The 19955-nt window shown below is 40.2% G+C and overlaps 1 protein-coding gene across 5 annotated transcripts in view; it reads left to right on the top strand.

Annotated features, from left to right (window-relative positions):
- LOC140480786 (uncharacterized) overlaps positions 1-19955 on the top strand; it is a 152870-nt gene that overhangs the window by 38651 nt on the left and 94264 nt on the right. For 3 of the 5 annotated variants that reach the window (XM_072576166.1, XM_072576168.1, XM_072576169.1), the window contains exon 3: positions 7339-7410. The exons of the other annotated variants lie outside the window; for them this stretch is intronic. In XM_072576166.1, the coding sequence (XP_072432267.1) occupies positions 7339-7410 (72 nt within the window). The remainder of the gene's footprint in view (positions 1-7338; positions 7411-19955) is intronic. 5 annotated transcript variants of the gene reach the window in all.

Here is a 19955-nt window from a genome sequence, read left to right as displayed (position 1 = left end):
ATCTGCTTGAAAAATTTCAGAACTGCCATGATTTGAACATATTAGTGAACTCACAGGTTTTTGCTTCCTTCCAAGGTCTTCAGGCAATGGTTGCTGGGAGATGAGGGCTACTCCCTTCAAATATAGCTCACACCTGTATGAAAGCCTTCAACTGATCATCCTAGTTTGCTGTACTTGTGTCAAGGCCTCCTGCTGGATGTTCAAAACACCTGCATCATTCAGGCTTAGATTCTCAAGTCACTCTAAGATAGAGATCTTCTGTGGAATCTGGATGTAATTTTATGAGCTTATTGCAGTTTATGCAGTGAAAACTACGCTCATATAAAACCTATTTGAAGGAACAAATGAGCAAAATGTCACATAGTTGAGAGTTTTAAAATATCTAGCATGGAACTCTGAGCTGGACAGAATGTAGGTTACCTCCCATCCTTACTCTGTCCCACCAATTTCATTCCCACAATCACAGCAGACTTGTGTGGCCAAACCATAGTCCAATAGTTAACATAAATTGTCCACTTTTCAATTCTATGCCTCTAGGAATAAAACTCAGTGCTTGTTTTTTTGTTTACAAACTGATAATCTGTAGTGGAACTTGTCTATTTGAGCTCAAAGATGGAAATCATAGGCCTTGGTGTTGGTCTTGGCCCAAGCTCCCCACTCTACCTCTAACCTATCCACAAAGGGTACCCGAGAGCTCCAGGTCATAGTTATTGGGGGTGATGTGCCCTCCCGATTCAGGGCCCTGCTTCTGCCCCATATTGACATGCAGCTTCCCAGTAATGAATAGTCTCCCAATTCTTCCAACCAAAACAAACCACCTCACATATATGTGTGTTGAAATTCATTTGCAAATTATTTGTCATTCTGCAAGCTTATTAATGTCCTCCTGTAATTTGTTGCAGTCCTTCTCAGTATTGACTATCCCATTAATGAAGTAGCTGAAGAAAGTTGAGCTTGGGACAATGCCCTGTGGAACTCCTGCAACAATGTCCAAGGGCTGAGATGATTGGTCTCTAACAACCACAACCATCTTTTTTTGTGCCAGGTATGACTCCATTCTTGGAGAATTTTCCCCATAGTTTTAACCAGGGTTCCTTGATCCCTCAGATCTTCAAATGCTGCTTTTATGTCAAGTGCAATCATTCACCATGTTCCCTCTAAGCTACGCAGCCAGCCATTCTGAGGGTTTATGCACACCTATTGGCACGCAGATGCATTTTCTACTGTTTCCAGAAGTTTTTCCTGCGCACAGACCTCATAGGTCTGTGCAATAGCAGAAAAATTAGAGGAAATGTAGGTCATTCCCACCTCTCGCTCTATCAACACAGCTGGGTTATTGCTTTTGCTGTGTCCACTGTTGGAGCTATGTGAATTAACCAAATTGACTGAAAGCTGGCATTTGTGATGCAGAGACAGAGCAAATATATTGTGACGATACTGCCCCTTAAATAAAGTTATTTTGTCCTTTTTTTTAAGAGAGGTCAAAAGGCAGAGGTGTTGAAATATCTGGCAAAGTGTTTAGTTTAACAATGGCCAGTTCTCCCAGTTCAGATTTTTCTAGTTTCCTTTGGCTGTAACAATGAGAAGTTGCTGCAGTCTAGAGAAAGCTTCAGCAGACAATTCTTGATTGACTTCTCAATTTGAAATCTCTCCTGCCTGTAAGAACCTGTGTTTGAATTTACCTTTTGCTAAGGAATGTGTTAATGGGATGTTATGGGAATTGGAATAGCTCCTTAAGTTGCAGTATTGAACCGGCTGAGTTTTCAAATCGTTAAGTTATTCTAAATTCAGCTCTTTTGTTCATGTTTTAATTGTAATGTTTAAATCAATTCTGTTTGCTTAAAGCTGAGTGGATTGACCAGCTGCATCACACCTGGAATATCCACTTCATATCTGCTTTTAAATAAGACAAAGTTAGGCTCTGGGCTACCTTCTTGAAATATTTTGAGGGGGTCTGGTCTGGTCCATAACAGTGTTGAATTTCTGGTTAAGAATGGTTGCAAGTCCTTAAGTCTTGTTTTTCAATCTCAAGTACTAGGCTAAGGTATTGAAGGTGGAGTTAGTCATAACCTTGGAGTCATACAGCATGGAATCATGAAGCAACTGCCTCCTGTTTGTTACTTGTCTACTATCGGTCATATTTGGGCTAGATATAGAGTTTCTACTTGATCATTTTTTTTAAGATTGTTTAGCTCTGTCTATGCCATGCTGCTTTTGCTGTTCAACATGCACATAATTTTGTCTTGTAGTTTCACCAAGATTAGTACTTTCTTTTCAGTATCAGAGAATACCTACAGTGTGGAAACAGGCCAGTAAGCTCAACAAGTCCACATCGACCCTCCGAAGGATAACCCACCCAGACCCATCCTGTGAGGTAGAACTTCCCCTATCGTTCTACATTTTCCATGACTAATGCAGCTAACCTGCAAAAATTTGGACTGTGGGAGGGAATCCACACAGACATGGGGACAATGTGCAAACTCCATGCATGAGGATGGAATTGAACCCCAGTCCCTGGCACTGTGAGATAGCAATAGCTAACCACTGAGCCACTGTACTGCCCTTGAAGCACAGAGACTGTTATACATGACACACTCTTCATTAAACCAGGATTCGTTATGACAATTGGTGATGCAGGACTGAATTTACAGATTACTTTCTGAGCAGCACCTCCCAAATTTCTGATGTTTGCTTGCTCTCTTCTCAAACTGTTCCAATTTAGCATTCAGGTTAGCACATTGCATGAGAACAATGTCCTCAGTCTGAAGACGGGATCTAGCCCTCACAAGGATTGTGTGGTGGTCACTCCTACCTGTGCTGCGATGGCCAACTGATTTATGGCAGCAGGTTGATCAGACCAGGGTCAGAAGTACTGTACCTTCATGTTGTTTCTCTCAGCTCCTGCCTTAAGCTCAGTCTGGCATTATCGTGCTTCAGGATTCAGCCAGCGAAGTTTGAAGATTTAAAAAATGTGAACTATCAGTATGAGAAACATTTCATCCTGTGAGGTTGACTAATGCTCCAATGATTGCCCAACTCACAAGTGACACAATCAGTCAGTAGACAATAGACAATAGACAATAGGTGCAGGAGTAGGCCATTCTGCCCTTCGAGCCTGCACCACCATTCAATATGGTCATGGCTGATCATCCTTAATCAGTATCCTGTTCCTGCCTTATCTCCATAACCCTTGATTCCACTATCCTTGAGAGCTCTATCCAACTCTTTCTTAAATGATTCCAGAGACTGGGCCTCCACTGCCCTCTGGGGCAAAGCATTCCACACAGCCACCACTCTCTGGGTGAAGAAGTTTCTCCTCATCTCTGTCCTAAATGGTCTACCGCGTATTTTTAAGCTGCGTCCTCTGGTTCGGCACTCACTCATCAGTTTCCTGCCTCCAGAGTGTCCAACCCTTTAATAATCATATATGTCTGAATCAGATCCCCTCACAGTCTTCTAAACTCAAAGGTATACAAGCCCAGTCGCTCCAGTCTTTCAGCGTAAGGTAGTCCCGCCATTCCAGGAATTGATCTCGTGAACCTACGCTGCACTCCCTCAATAGCCAGAATGTCTTTCCTCAAATTTGGAGACCAGAACTGCACACAATACTCCAGGTGTGGTCTCACCAGGGCCCTGTACAGCTGCAGAAGAACCTTTTTGCTTCTATACTCAATCCCTCTTGTTATGAAGGCCAGCATGCTATTAGCCTTCTTCACCATCTGCTGTACCTGCATGCTTACCTTCATTGACTGGTGTACAAGAACGCCCAGATCTCTTTGTACTGCCCCTTTACCTAAGTTGATTCCATTTAGGTAGTATTCTGCTTTCCTGTTCTTGCCACCAAAGTGGATAACCATACATTTATCCACATTAAACTGCATCTGCCATGCATCTGACCACTCACCTAACCTGTCGAGGTCACCCTGTAATCTCCTAACATCTCCTCACATTTCACCCTGCCACCCAACTTAGTATCATCAGCAAATTTGCTAATGTCATTATTAATACCATCTTCTACATCATTAATATATATTGTAAAAAGCTGCGGTCCCAGCACTGATCCCTGCGGTACCCCACTGGTCACTGCCTTCCATTCCGAAATGGAGCCATTTATCACTACTCGTTGTTTCCTGTCAGCCAACCAACTTTCAATCCAAGTTAGTACTTTGCCCCCAATACCATGCGCCCTAATTTTGCTCACTAACCTCCTATGTGGGACTTTATCAAAAGCTTTCTGAAAGTCCAGGTACACTACATCTACTGGATCTCCCTCGCCCATCTTCAGAGTTACATCCTCAAAAAATTCCAGAAGATTAGTCAAGCATGATTTCCTCTTCATAAATCCGTGCTGACTCTGACCTATCCTGTTACTACTATCCAGATGTGTCGTAATTTCATCCTTTTATAATAGATTCCAGCATCCTTCCCACCACTGAAGTCAGACTAACTGGTCTATAATTTCCTGCTTTCTCTCCCCCACCTTTCGTAAAAGGTGGTACAACATTAGCCACCCTCCAATCCACAGGAACTGATCCCGAATCTATCGAACTCTGGAAAATAATCACCAACGCATCCATGATTTCTCAAGACACCTCCTTCAGTACCCTGGGATGTAGACCATCAGGCCCCGGGGATTTATCAACCTTCAGACCTAACAGTCTCTCCAACACCAATTCCTGGCAAATATAAATTCCCTTAAGTTCAGGTCCTTCAGCCATTGTTACCTCAGGGAGATTGCTTGTGTCTTCCCCAGTGAACACAGATCTGAAGTATCAATTCAATTCTTCTGCCATTTCTTTGTTCCCTGTAATATATTCCCCTGTTTCTGTCTTCAAGGGCCCAATTTAGTCTTAACCATTTTTTTGCCTTTCACATACCTAAAAAAGCTTCTACTATCCTCCTTTATATTGTTGGCCTGTTTACCGTCGTACCTCATTTTTTCTCTGCGTATTTCCTTCTTAGTAATCCTCTGTTGTTCCTTTAAAAGCTCCCCAGTCTTCCGTGTTCCCACTTATCTTTGCTATGTTATACTTTTTCTCTTTTAACTTTATATGTTTCTTAACTTCCCTCATCAGCTATGGCCACCCATGCCTCCTCCAAGGATCTTTCTTCCTTTTTGGAATGAACTGATCCTGCATCTTCTGTATTATACACAGAAGTATCTGCCATTGTTCCTCCACTGTCATCCCTGCTAAGGTATTGCACCATTGTAATTTGGCCAGGTCCACCCTCATAGCTCCACAGTTCCCTTTATTCAACAGAAATATTGTCACTTCCGATTGTACTCTCTCCCTCTCAAATTGCAAGTTGAAGCTTATTGTATTATGGTCACTACTTCCCAATAGCTCCTTCACTTTGAGGTCCCTGATCAATTCTGGTTTGTTGCTCAATACCAGATCCAGAATTGCCTTTTCCCTGGTAGGCTCCAACACCAGCTGTTCTAAGAATCCATCTCTGAGACACTCCACAAAGTCTCTTTCTTGAGGTCCAATACCATCCTGATTCTCCCAGTCTACCTGCATGATGAAATCCCCCATAACAACTGTCGTGATACCTTTGCGACAGGCCAATTTCAGCTCCTGATTCAACTTACATCCGACATTGAGACTACTGATTGGGGGCCTGTAGATAACTCCCAAGAGGGTCTTTTTACTCTTAGAATTTCTCAGCTCTATCCACACTGACTCTACATCCCCTGATTCTAGGTCCCCCCGCGCAAGGGACTGAATATCATCCCTTACCAACATGGCCACCCCACCCCTTTGCCCGTCAGTCTGTCCTTACTATAGCACATGTAGCCTTGAATATTCATTTCCCAGGCCATGTCCACTTGAAGCCACGTCTCAGTTATCCCCACAATATAGTATCTGCCAATTTCCAAAAGAGCCTCAAGCTGATCCATCTTATTTCTAAAGCTTCGTTGTATAATTTATATAATCACGGATTACTACTGGCCTTGACATACAGTAGTACCCCCCGTATCTGCGAGATATGTTCCTAAACCTACCGCAGAAAGGAATGAATCAGTTCATTTAAATGGGAAATTTGCCTTCCCGGCACCCCCAGTCCCTGGCTCTGGAAGGTTCCAGATAATATGGTTAGGCCTTGGTCGACCATGGGTAACTGAAACCACGGAAAACGATTCTGCAGATACGTGGGTCACCCTATATACCCAGGTTTTGTGTTGCATTGAGGCCAAAGTTGCCAACATCAGTTTCCATTTACAAATGTGAAGCTTAATGTGAAGTTGTCTGGCACTTGGAAAACATTATTCCAAAGTTGAATGAGGTATGACAGGTTTTAATGGCAAGCTATGTTTACAATTGTTTTTGAACAATCTCTTTGGATCTGGAATATTAATTTTATATTTCTGAAATGTCTTAGTGCATATTTTGAAAAAATAAGATTTTATGAAATTAACATCTGGAAAGGTGAAATCACAATATCTTTGTAGACAGCTTTCTTTAAAATTAGTGGTGACCACTTTCAATTTTCTTTATTCCTTCTTTGGATGTGGCTGCTGCTGCTGGGCCAGCATTGTTACCCATCCATAGTTGTCTCTTGAATCAAAAGGTTTACTTGACATTTCTACTGAATATGAAAACCAAAAGAACTGTGGATGCTCTAAATCAGAAACCAAAACAGAAGCTGCTGGAAAAGCTCAGCAGATTTGGCAGCATCTATGGAGAGAAATCAGAGTTAATGTTTTGGGGCCAGTGACCCTTCCTCAGAACTGCAGAAGGATCACTCAACCAAAATAGTAACTGATTTCTCTCCCAGTAGCTGCCAGACTTGCTGATCTTTTCCAGCAATTTCAGTTTTTGTTTCTGCTGCATGTGAAGTCTGGACCATAGTCCTTAACATTCCACTGATCGTTTCCCAAAGGAGAAGGCATTTGATTCTGGCAAAAAATGTTTAAGCTGTGCAAAATTTCAATGCAAAATCTGTATGAGAATTTCCTTTGTGTTTTCCCAGTCAGGTAATGTAACTTTGACAGATAATTGGCAGAAACCCTACTTACATATGAATCTGAGGTAATATATTTCTTTAGCTCAAGGAGTGTCTATAATTAAGTTTTCATTGTTGGTCTTTTCAGACTGAGGAGTAAATACCAGATTTATTTTGAAGAAAAGTAGTCTGAAAGCATTTCTAAGTGTTTTGGCTGTGTATCATTGCCCTTACATGCTGCAAGCTTTGGTGATGACTCGTTTTTTAGAACTAAAAATTAATACAATATTCTGACTGTTTCACATGAGTTTTGGTAATTTGTTACATGATTTTAAAAAAAGCATCCTGATAGACAGAACGATGCTCATTGTAAAATGTATTAACTTGCAGAAATTTAAAGGGAAATCGTATAACGGATTTGATTCCAGAAACTTTTGAAGGTCTCTCACATTTGAAATACTTGTAAGTTTCAAACTTTACTTGCTGCTTTGATATTTTGGTTTTTGGTTCTCAGCTCTCTGTGTTGTTTAAATCTGCTTATTAAATGTCTTGATTTATAGATTGTTGAACCTCATATTGGATGAGACTAGTGGAATAAATAACTTCATTAAAACCTGCTATTGAACAGTGCTTGAGTAAATGCTATCTGAAGTTGCTGATTTCCTAGTTGAAAGAGATTGCATAAAACTAAAATGTTGTAAGCAGTAAAATGAAAATAGTTGATAAAATCTCTCCAGTCGTAATAAAAGAATTGATGAGCTTTGGTGGTTTGATATTGCAGAAGCTTCACCTCTGTGACCTGATTTAAATCCAGTGCAGGTTGACTTGGGCTAAATATAAAGAGAATTTCTCATGTAAAATTAGCAGGAAGTTCATTATGAGCAGTAACAAGAGATTATAACATTTGTCAAGTTCCCTTTAAGTTACTAGTAAACATAATTTGATGGGCCAAAACTATCCATAGTAGAAAGCTAATTGACATTAAATGAAATAGTCTTGACGAAGATAACTGGGACAAGAAATAGAAAATTCACATTGCAGCAATAGATATGAGTGGCCATGAGTAAGGGACATTGTTGAAGCAGTTTATGGGAAACACCTGGTTATTCTTGATGCTGACAATAGCAGTTAAGGATTAAATAAACTTTCTTAGTTGCCATCATGTGAAAATTATGTCTTTGTACAATTCACGAAAAATATAATTGTCAAAAATGTGTGAATGAAGAAACAAAATTTTCTTAAAATTCTTTCAATTTTTTAAGAACACGATCACTGTATGCTTTGATCTATGTAATGAAACATAGCATTTTGTGATTTATAGAGATTTTATAGAATGTGGAATACAGAAACTGGCTATTCTACCTAAGTGGCTCTTCTCAGTGATGTGCTCCACATGTGCCTCACACATACACTTTATTCACCTCCTCTGCCACCTCTTTGGCAATACTATCAATATAACCTGACATTTGTTTCTCATTTATGTTTTTCTAACATCCCCTTAAGTGCATGAATGCTTTTTGTCTTAACTATTCCTTGTACTAAAGGTAATGTAGAATTCATGGGGGAATCCGATTTTGGCAAAGCAAAATTGTGGTAATAGTATGAGAGGTGAGAGCATGTAATATATTCAGGGGTTTTTTTTCCAGATCAGCATTTGCAGATAGATAGATCCTTGATACGTCAGAGGGTGAAAGATGATCTGCAGTAGATGGGATTGTGGAGTAATCAGATTAGCCACAATCTAATTGAATGACATAGAAGACACAAGTGGTGGAGAGACTCACTCTAGCTCATAATGAATATGCTTGTATGTGTATGTCTGTATGTAATCAGTTAGAAGCAGGATATTTTGGATCGCATATTTTGAAATGAGACAGGATTCTGGGAAAAGTTATCATAATGTGAAAAAATTCAAATCCATATGGGATTGATATTGTTAAATCCAAAACTGGGGTCTTAAACTCAACAAAGCAGAAAAAAAACGGTGTGGGGGTTAAATTTAATAATTAGATTGGAAATGATATTAGACAAGGAATGGCAAATATTTCAAGACTTAATTCCTAATTTGTGGCAATCATTTATCCATTTAAGGAATTTACAAAAAAAGTGACAGTAATGTAGTTCAACCATGAATAATGAGAACTTCAGGCGAGTGTTCATTCGCAAATTAGGTCTTAGGATATTGCCAAAAAGAATATAAACCCTGAAGATTGAGGATTTTTAGATTTTATCAAAGGATGGTCAAAATAATGATAAAGAGAGAGAAAATAACATTTGATAGTAAACTAAGTAGTGATACAGTACCATACAGTTATTATGGTGGATGGTGAATCTAGAGAGGTGGGTATTGTTTTTCTAGGACATGTCAATATTAAAAAAAAGAGGGTGTTCTGGAAAACATTAGGGAACACAAGTCCCAAGGATCTGATGGGATCTACCCTGGAATTCTGAGGGAGGCGAGGGAGCAAATTGCTGGGGCATTATATAAAATCTTTGCATCCTCTTTAAGGACAGCGGAGGTCTTAAAAACTGGGAATACCCAGTTTTGTTCCTTTGTTTAAGAAGGGTAACAGGGATGGTCTGGGCAATTACAGGCTGGTAAGCTCAACCTCAGTAGTGGAAAACTAGTGGAGAAGATTCATAGGAACAGGATTTACTCACATTTGGAAAAATACTGACTTATTAGCTTCTGAGGAAGGGTTATTAGACCCAAAACATTTACTTTGTTTTCTCTGCACAGATGCTGCCAGACCTGCTGAGTTTTCTCAGCAATTTCTGTTTTCATTTCTGATTTCCAGCATCTGCTGTTCTTTGTTTTTGTTTGGACTTATTAGCAATAGGCAACACATTAATTTGGGGAGGCAGGAGGTCGCATCTCACCAACTTGGTTGAGTTTATTGAGGAAGTGACAAACATGATTGATGAGGATAGTGTAGTGGATATTGTCTTTGGCAACACCTTTCACAAGGTACCTCGTGGCAGGCTGATTCAAAAGGTAATATAGAATCTGCGATGAGCTGGTATGATGGATATAGAACTGGCTTGGTCATAGAGGACAGAGAGTAGCAGTGGCAAGGTGTTTTTGTGACTGGGGATCTGTGACCAGTGGTGTTCCACAGGGTTCAGTGCTGGGACCCCTGTTGTTTGTAATATATAAGGGGATTGTATGTGGTCTGATTAGTAAGTTTGCCGACAACACAAAGATTGGAGAAGCTGGGGATAGTGAGGAAGATTGCTAGAGTTACAGCAGGGTGTAGATAGGCTTCGGCACAGAAATAGCAGGTTGAATTTATTCTGGACAGATGCAAGGTATTATATTTTGGATAGTATAATGCAGGAGGGCTATGTACAGTAAATTGAACCCTTTGAACTGAACCCTTTATTAGCATTAACATACAGAAAGATCTAGATGTACAGGTCCACAGTTCTGTGATAATGGCAACACGAGTGGATAAGGTGGTCAAGAAGACATATGGTGTACTTGCCTTCATCGGTTGGGCATAGAGTATAAAAATTGGAAAATCATTTTGCAGCTATATTGAACTTTACATTGGCTACATTTAGAAAATGGTGTGCAGTTCTGATGAGTAGACTTTAGATAAGTTACAGATAAAGGTTTACCAGGGTGTTGCCTAGTTTGCTATGTGGGTGTTAGCTATGAGGAGATATTGGTTTGTTTTCACCTGAATGTCAGAAACTGATGGGCGACCTGATAGAAGTTCACAAAATTATAAGAGGAATGGATAGAATGGATAGTCTGAGTCTTTTTCCGAGGGTAGAATTGCCAGTTACTAGGGGGCATTGGTTTTAAGTAAAAGAGGGAAAGTTTAATGCAACGTGAGAGGCGTGTAACACAGAAGATGGAAAATGTCTTGAATGCACTGCCAGAGGAGAAGTAGACATAATAGCAAAATTTAACAGCCATCTTGACATACATGAATCAGTAGGGAATAGAGGGATATGGGTTAGTTAACAGCTAAAGATTTTTAGTTTAGAAAGGCGTCATGTTTCGGCATGGTCTTGGTTGGCTGAAGGGTGTGGTCCTGTGCTGTACTGTTCTTTGTTCCTTATAAAACAAATTAAAAATGCTTCCATGAGTTACATGGATACTTCGGACAGATTCAGTGGAGTAAATGTGGGTTCTTTAGAGGCAGAGACAAGTGAAATGATAATTGGGAATAAGAAAATGATAGAGATGTTATACAAATACTCAAACTGGCTCCACATTAAAAGACACAAAAAACAAATGCCAGAAAAATGGGAAACCAAGGGTCTCATGCAATTGAGAAACTTGAGGATATCAGTGAAAGTATGGTACTGGAGAATTAATGAGGCTAAAAGGCAATGGACCTGATGATTGACACTGTGAAGTTTGCGACAATGAAAATGAGTTATTGTTTTTAATATTACTCAATTCCCTAGATTTTAGACCCAAGAATGTGGATTTGTAGGTGACAAATGTAGGCCTCTGTTTGATAAAGAAGTGAGAGAGAAAACAAAACTACAGACCAATTAGCTGAACATCAGCACTGGAGAAATACTGGAATCTATTGTCAGCAGTGTAGTAACAGGACACTTGAGACATCATAAGAGTCCACATGGATTTGTGAAATCATATTTAACAAATCCTGTTATGTCATTTATATAACTGACTTGGGTGTGAACATAGAAGGAACAGTTAGTAAGTGTGCAGATGACACCAAAATTGGAGGTGTAGTGCATAATGAAGAAGGTTAAGTCAGAGTACAACAGGATCTTGATCAGATGGGCCAATGGGCTGAGAAGTGGCAGGTGGAGTTTAATTTAGTTAAATGTCAGGTGCTGCATTTTGGAAAGGCAAATCAGGGCAGGACTTATACTGTTCATGGTAAGGTCCTGGGGAGTGTTGCTGAACAAAGAGTCTTTGGAGTGCAAGTTCATTGTTCCTTGAAAGTGGAGTCACAAGTAGATAGGGTAATAAAGAAGGTGTTTAGTATACTTTGCTTTATTGGTCAGAGTATAAGAGTTGGGAGGTGATGTTGCAGCTGTACAGGTAATTGGTTAGGCCAGTTTTGGAATATTGTATGCAATATTCCTATTGCGATGATGTTGTGAAACTTGAAAGGGTTCAGAAAAGACTTACAAGGAAGTTCCCACCTTTGGAGGGTTTGAGCTGTAGGGAGAGGTTGAATAGGCTGGGGCTGTTTTCCCTGGAGCATTGGAGGCCGAGAGTGACCTTATAGAGGTTTATAAGGTGTTGAGGGGCATGGAATAAGAGGGCAGCAGTGGATGTAATGTATTTGAATTTTCAATAACTGTTTGATAAAGTGCGGCACGGGAGTATATTAGACAAAATTAGGGTTCATAAGAATGACAGAAATATATTAACATGGTTTATGGATTGATTAATTGACAGAAAGTTGAATAGAAATAAGCAGGTCATTTTTAGGGTGGCAGGCAATCTCTCAAAATGTACCACAAGAAATCAATATTATTTCTATTATTCTCTCATGAATTATAAATATTATTGGCAAGGCTAGCACTTACTGAAAAAAAAATGACAGAGCTGTCTTTTTGAACCGCTGTAGTTCATGTATTGTTAGTAAGCCCAGAGTGCTGTTAGAAGGTTCCAGAGTTTTGACATGATGAAGGGAGGTTGTGACTATTTTCCAAGTCAGAATTGTGAATGGTTTGGGGGGGGGGGTATCTTGCAGTTGGGGTTCTTTCTATGTATCTGCTGGCATTCTTCTTTTACACAGTAGAGTTTGTAGATTTAAAACTTATTGAAGGGCTATTTTTGATTAGCTGCAATGCATTTTGTATTATAATTCCAGCTGATGATATTATTGGATAAATCAGATCCGAGAATGAAATATGTCCTGATTTTAAAAAAGCACAATCTACTATAATTGACATGGTGGTAATTCACTGAAATAGTCATATGAAATTGCAGAGTTTCTCTAGCAACACTACAGAAATTCATTACAGAGTGAAGAAATGAATAAAACCCAAGCTGTCTAAAAATGGAACATAGAAAAATCTCAAACACTAAGTAAAACAAAGTTTCAATCAATTTTTTGAAAATATTCATTTGTCAAATTCAGAGAAATTATCCCTCTATATCAAAAATTTAAGTTCTGCTTAATTGATTCTATCCAGTCTTTTCCCTGTGCACCGTGGAGTTTTCTAATGTGAATATCAAACTGAAAACTTAAACTTTCTCAGATTCTAATAACCTGTCGATCTCTTACCAAATACTCTTAGTATAGAAGTTGCACAAACTAAACATTTCTACTGAATTAACTTATTTACTTAACTGCTCTGGTCACAGGCCTCCAGGCTGAAAAACAACCCTTTACCACCACCTCGGTCTTCTATCTTTGAGCCAATTCTGTATCCAAATGAGCTCTATCCTTGCTCAGCAGTCTACCATGAGCAACCTTGTCGAATGCCTTACTGAAGTCCATAATAGAGCATGTCCACCGCTCTGCCTTCATTAGTCCTCTTCGTTATTTCTTCAAAGAACTCCATGAACTTAGGGATTCACGACTTCCCATGCACAAAGCCATGTTGACTATTCCTAATCAGTCCTTGACTTTCCAAATACATGGAAATCCTGTCCCTCAGGATTCCCTCCAACAACTTGCCCACCACTAATGTCAGACTCACTGGCCTATAGTTCCCTGTCTATCCTTATCACCTTTCTTAAATAGTGCCACCACGTTAGTTCTTCTGGCACCTCTTGTGGCTATTGATGATACAAGTATCTCAGCAAGGGGTCCAGTAATCACTTCCCTAGCTTCTCATGTACACCTGATCTGTCCCGGGGTTTTATCCAACTTAATGCATTTTAAGCTGTCCAGCACCTCCTTCTCCATAATATGGTCATTTTTCAAGATTTTGCTATTTATTCCCCCACATTATATATCGCCCATATCCTTCTCTACAGTAAACATTGATGCATATACTCATTTAGTATCTCACCCATCTCCTGCAGTTCCACACATAGGTGGCCTTGCTGATCTTTAAGTGAAGTAGTGTGCCACAAGGATCGGTGCTGGGTCCACTGCTTTTCATCATTTATATAAATGATTTGGATGTGGACATAGAAGATATGGTTCATAAATTTGCAGATGACACTAAAATTGGAGGTGTAGTCAACAGCAAAGAAGGTTACCTCAGAGTACAACAGGATCTTGATCAGATGGGCCAGTGGGCTGCGAAGTTTGATTTTGGAAAGGCAAATTAGAGCAGGACTTAAACACTTAATGGTAAGGTCCTGGGGAATGTTGTTGAACAAAGAGACCTTGGAGTGCAGGTTCATACTTCCTTGAAAATGGAGTAGGAAGTAGATAGGATAGTGAAGAAGGCATTTCGTTTGCTTTCCTTTATTGGACAGAGCACTGAGTATAGGAGTTCGGAGGTCATGTTGCAGCTGTACAGGACATTGGTTAGGCTACTTATATCTTCACTTAAAGATCAGCCCTTTATATTTTTCTGTTAGGTGTGGAGGATGAGAGTTTTTGTGGGTTCTGTGTCTCTGAAATTGTCTTCTCCCAGAGAGCACTGGAGACAGGAAGATAGACACCTTAGTGGCATGTTGTAAAGACAACAATATCTCCCTCGATGCCAGGAAAGTGAAGCAGCTGGTAATTGACTTCAGGAAGCAGAGTGGAGGGCATGCCCCTGTCTGTATCAATGACACTAAGGTGGAGGTGACCGAGTGCTGCAGATTCTTAGGAGTAAGTATCACCAACAATATATCCTGGTGCATCCACATTGACGCTACAGTCAAGAAAGCATGCCAATGCCTCTCCTTCCTCAGAAAGCTAAGGAAATTTGGCTTATCCACCAGTGACTCTTACCAATTTTTATAGATGTGCCATGGAAAGCATTCTGTCGAGATGCCTCACAGCTTAGTATGGCAACAGTTCTGCCCAAGACTGCAAGAAATTAGAATTGTTAACACAGCCCAATTCAACAAGAAAACCAGTCTTTCTTCCATTGACTCTGTCTACACTTCCCGTTGCCTTGGGAAAATATAATCAAAGACCCCTCCCACCCCAATTATATTATCTTCCACCCTTTTCAGAATTTACAGAAATTTGAAAACATGTATCAGTAGATTTAAGAACACCTTCCCTGCTGTCATTAGAGCTAGGAAAGGATCTCTCATATATTGGAGGTGATCTTTTTCTTCTCCTTCTCTGTCGCTGAAGCATTATATTCTGAATTCAGTTCTATTACTGTGACACACATGTGTAAAGTATGATTTGTCTGGTTAGCATATAAAGCAATACTTTTCACTGTATTTCAGTGCTTGTGACAATAATAAATCAAATCAAATCAAAAACAGCCATGGAGTAACTGTGTCCCCAAGAGTTTGGAGGAGTTGGAAGTGAACTCACTGAAACATAAGATTCTGAAGTGGCTTGATAGGCTAAACTCTTTGGATGTTTTCTCCTGGCTGAGAAAGCTAGAATTAGGGATCAAAGTCTTAGAATATGTGGTCAGTCATTGAGGATGGAGATGCCAAGCAAATTCTTCATTCAAATGGTTGTGACTCTCTGGACTTCTCTGCCCCAGTGAACTTTTGGTGATCAGTTGTCAAATGTATTCACATCAGAGATCAATAAAAGTTTGGAAATGAAGGGATTAAAAGGATGTGGGGATTATGCAGAAAGATGTACAGCAAACTTTGTTTTGATTGACACCTTATGAACTGGTGCTCTCGATAAATGGACAAAAATTATGTATTCTGTCCAATTATTACAGTTTTAAAAATTTATTTATTTCAATATGAATGTATTTGTTCAATCGAATGACCACATGAAATATCAATAGTTGTTTCAATTTCAAGCTACTTTCTCCTCAAATACCACAATCTGCCATGATGTCTGAATAGTCAGTTAAAGATGTGAGTGAGAAGGCTCTTGTTGGTAAGTCTTATTTCAGGCAAAGTTGTGTTTCCATTTAAGTAATTAGTGCTGTAAATAATGGATAACAGTGATGTTTATATCCCCAGTATGATTTTTCTATTACTTTGTGTGTGTTTTTACTTTGATTGATTATGCAGACCTCTTGATTATCCAGAGTATTGTGGGAATCCTGAGGGACAGGATTGACATGCATTTGGAAATGCAAGGACTGATGAGGGATAGTCAACACGGCTTTGTACTTGCAAAGTCATGTCTCATGAACTTGAGTTTTTTGAAGAAGGATGCAATCCTGAGATTCCTGCTCTGCTCGTCCTGCCTTCTAGCTACCAACCCAACTCAGTACATCAGGTCCTCATCCCATTCCCTACCTATGTCATTGGTACCGATATGTACCATGACTTCTGGCTGCTCTCTCTCACCCTTAAGAATTCTGTAGACTCGATCAGAGACATCCCTGACCCTGGCAACCAGGAGGCAACATACCACAGGGTGACAATAGAATCCCTTGGGTGTTCCTATCACCATTGAATCACCTATCACTATCGCTCTTCTATTCTCCACCCTTCCCCTTCTGAGTCACAGGTCAGTCTCAATGCCAGACACCTGGCTGTTGTGGCTTTCCCTTGATAGGTCACTCCCCATCAATAGTACCCAAAATGGTATACTTATTATTGAGGGGAACAGCCACAGGGGGTCCCTGCACTGTTTGCCTATTCATTTTCCCTCTCCTAACAGTAACCCAGCTACCTTTATCCTGTAACTTAGGTGTGACTACCTCCCAACAACTCCTCTGTATCACTCCCTCAACCTCCCCAATGATCTGAAGTTCATCCAGCTCCAGCTCCAGTTCCCTAATGTGGTCTGTGAGGAGCTGGAACTGAGAGCACTTCTCACAGGCAAAGACATTAGTGGTGAGCCTTACCTCCCACATCCTGCAAATGGAGCATGCAACTGCCCTAGACTCCATCCTCTCTGCTCGAAATTGTCAAGAGAGATTGAATAAACGTAAAAAAGAGCCTTTCCTTATCAACCCTCCACAATGGTCTTTGTTTTTGGTTAGGGGAGGGTAATGGATGGGAGACACTGCAAATGTAGTGTCTTAGGTTTAGCCACAGCCCAAATACATTAGCTCACGTGCCCAACAATCCCTGTGTCTGTGTCCACTCCTGATGAGCCTTCGCTCTGTCTATCCTCGAGGTAAGTCTTTAAGAGGAAAACATACCTTCCCGGCAGCCCCCAGGTCCACGCTCTCACTGCTCCTGCTGCTGCAAATGGAGGTCGCTGAATCACGAGGTAAGTATTTACGAGGGAAATTTACCTTCCTGACAGGCCCCTGGTCTGCGCTGTCACTGCTCCTACCGTTGGCCATGTCCATTCCATTTAGAGTCATAGAGTGGTAGAGATATACAGCATGGAAACAGACCCTTCAGTCCAACTCATCTGTGCCAACCAGTTATCCTAACCTAATCTAGTCCCATTTGCCAGCACCCGGCCCATATCCCTGTAAACCTTTCCAGTTCATATATCCATCCAGATGTCTTTTAAATGCTGTAATTGTACCAGCCTGCACCACTTCTTCTGGCAGCTCATTCCATACATGCACCACCCTCTGCATGAAAAACTTGCCCCTTAGGTCCTTTTTATATCTTTCCCCTCTTACCCTAAACCTATGCCCTCTGGTTCTAGACTCTCCACCACAGGGAAAAGATTTATTTATTTATCCTATCCACGTCCCTCATGATTTTATAAATCTCTATAAGGTCACCTCTTAGCCTCCGACACTCCAGGGAAAACAGCCCCAGTCTATTCAGCATCTCCCTGTAGCTCATATCTTCCAACCCTAGCAAGATCCTTGTAAATCTTTTCTGAACCCTTTCAAGTTTCACAACACCCTTGCGATAGGAAGAAGACCAGAATTGCATGCAATATTTCAACAGTGGCCTAACCAATGGCCTGTAAAGCCGCAACATGACCTCCCAACTCCTATACGCAATGCTCTGAATAATAAAGGAAACAATACCAACTGCCTTCTTCACCATCCTATCTACCTGTGACTCTACTTTCAAGGAAATATGAACCTGGAATCTAAGGTCTCTTTGTTCAGCAACACTTCTTAGGACCTTACCATTAAGTGTATAAGTCCTGCTCTGATTTGTTTTTCCAAAATGTAACACCTGACATTTATCTAAACTAAACTGCATCTGCCACTCTCTTAGCCCATTGGCCAATCTGATCAAGATCCCATTGTACCCTGAGGTAACCTTCTTTCCTTTCCACTACATTTCCAATTTTGGTGTCATCTGCAAACTTACTAACTATACCTCCAACGTTCACATCTAAATAATTCACATAAATGACAAACTGTAGTGGACCAAGTACTGATCCTTGTGGAACACCACTGTGCACAGGCCTCCAGTTTGAAAAACAACCCTCCATCACCACCCTCTATCTTCTATCTTTGAGCCAGTTCTGAATCTAAATGGCTAGTTCACCTTGTATTCCATGAGGTCTAACCTTGCTAACCAGTCTCCCATGGGAACCTTGTCGAACACCTTACTGAGGTCCATATAGATCATGTCCACTGCTCTGCCCTCATCAATCCTCTTTGTTACTTCTTCAAAAAACTCAATCAAGTTATTGAGACATAACTTCCCACCCACAAAAGCCATGCTGACTATCCCTAATCAGTCGTTGTCTTTCCAAATACATGTAAATCCTGTCCCTCAGGATTCCCTCCAACAACTTGCCCACCACCAAAGTCAGGCTCACCGGTCTATAGTTCCCTGGCTTTTCCTTACCATCTTTCTTAAATAGTGACACCATGTTAGCGAACTTCCAAACTTCTGGCACCTCACCTGTGACTATTGATGATACAAGTATCTTATACTGATCTTACTCATTCTTCTACCTACTTGAATGTTGCTTGGATTCTTCAAGTCCACACCTATCCCATCAAGCTTTGATTTCTTTGGATCATTTACAATTTTTTTCCCTCCTTCAATGTGATATCCCTCTTCCTGGAGCATTTTGAAGTGATCATTCCCTCTGTAAAACTCTGTACACTCATCCAACACCCCTACAACCCCCTTCCAATGGAACGTTTTGATGCTAGTGCAGGAGATGCCACACCTGCACTTTTACCTCTTGCTTCATCAGTATCCATGGCTCCAAGTTACCCTTATAGATGAACAATAATTTACATATGCTTATTTCAATTTAGTATACTCTATTTGCTGCTCATAATTTGGTGTGTGCTATAATCAGAAGACCAAATATTAATTGGTTGACTTTATGGAATACCACATTCAGTCATCCCTAAATATTATCCAGAGCTTCCTGTATTAGTCATAATCCACTTTTCTTTCATGCTGCTCTCTCTGACCATGGCACCTGCAGTGTTTTAATGAAGCTTGACTTATGCAGATTGATTTTGATTTTCAAATGGCAGCTGTTCATCCACTGACCACCTAACCCCAATCCTAACTTCCTCTCAATATCACCTTTTATTTCTTACTTGTCCCATTCACATATCCATTTGGTTCTGCACCACCAACTCTTTTTATCACCTAATCCCTCCTATCTTCTATTCAATCATAGACCTGCCCTTTAAATTTCTTTTCCATTTTCTTCCCTTTCTCTAGCTTAAAATTGATCACATTTCTAACTTTCTCTGTTCTGATGTAAGGTCATCATCCTGAAATGTTAACTTTGTCTCTTTACTTGCTAACTTGCTGTGTATTTTCAACACTTGCTTGTTTCTATTTATGAATTAAATCAGACAGGGGCATTTGAGAAAGGGTATAGAGATAGGCCTTGGAGAAGCTTAAGCTAATAAACATTTTAGAATTATTCATGCCCATAAATCAGCCTCTTTTAAAAATAATATTTTGCTGATTCAAAATTTAATCTCATTACCAACTTTTGATTTAAAGGTACAAATGTTAAAATGGCAATTTAGGAAGTAATTTATTCACAGTGCAAATACTTGTGTAAGCTTAGTGGTTGCATTACAAATATGGATAAATTCAAAATGCATGGGTAGTTTTGATTTGTTTTTGATTTGGGAGAAAAGCTCCGTTGATGAAAGTA

Source organism: Chiloscyllium punctatum, chromosome 8, assembly GCF_047496795.1.
Source record: "Chiloscyllium punctatum isolate Juve2018m chromosome 8, sChiPun1.3, whole genome shotgun sequence".
NCBI classification, from domain to species: Eukaryota; Metazoa; Chordata; class Chondrichthyes; order Orectolobiformes; family Hemiscylliidae; genus Chiloscyllium; species Chiloscyllium punctatum.
Note: the sequence above shows the minus strand (reverse complement) of the source record. Positions and strands in the feature narration are given on the sequence as shown.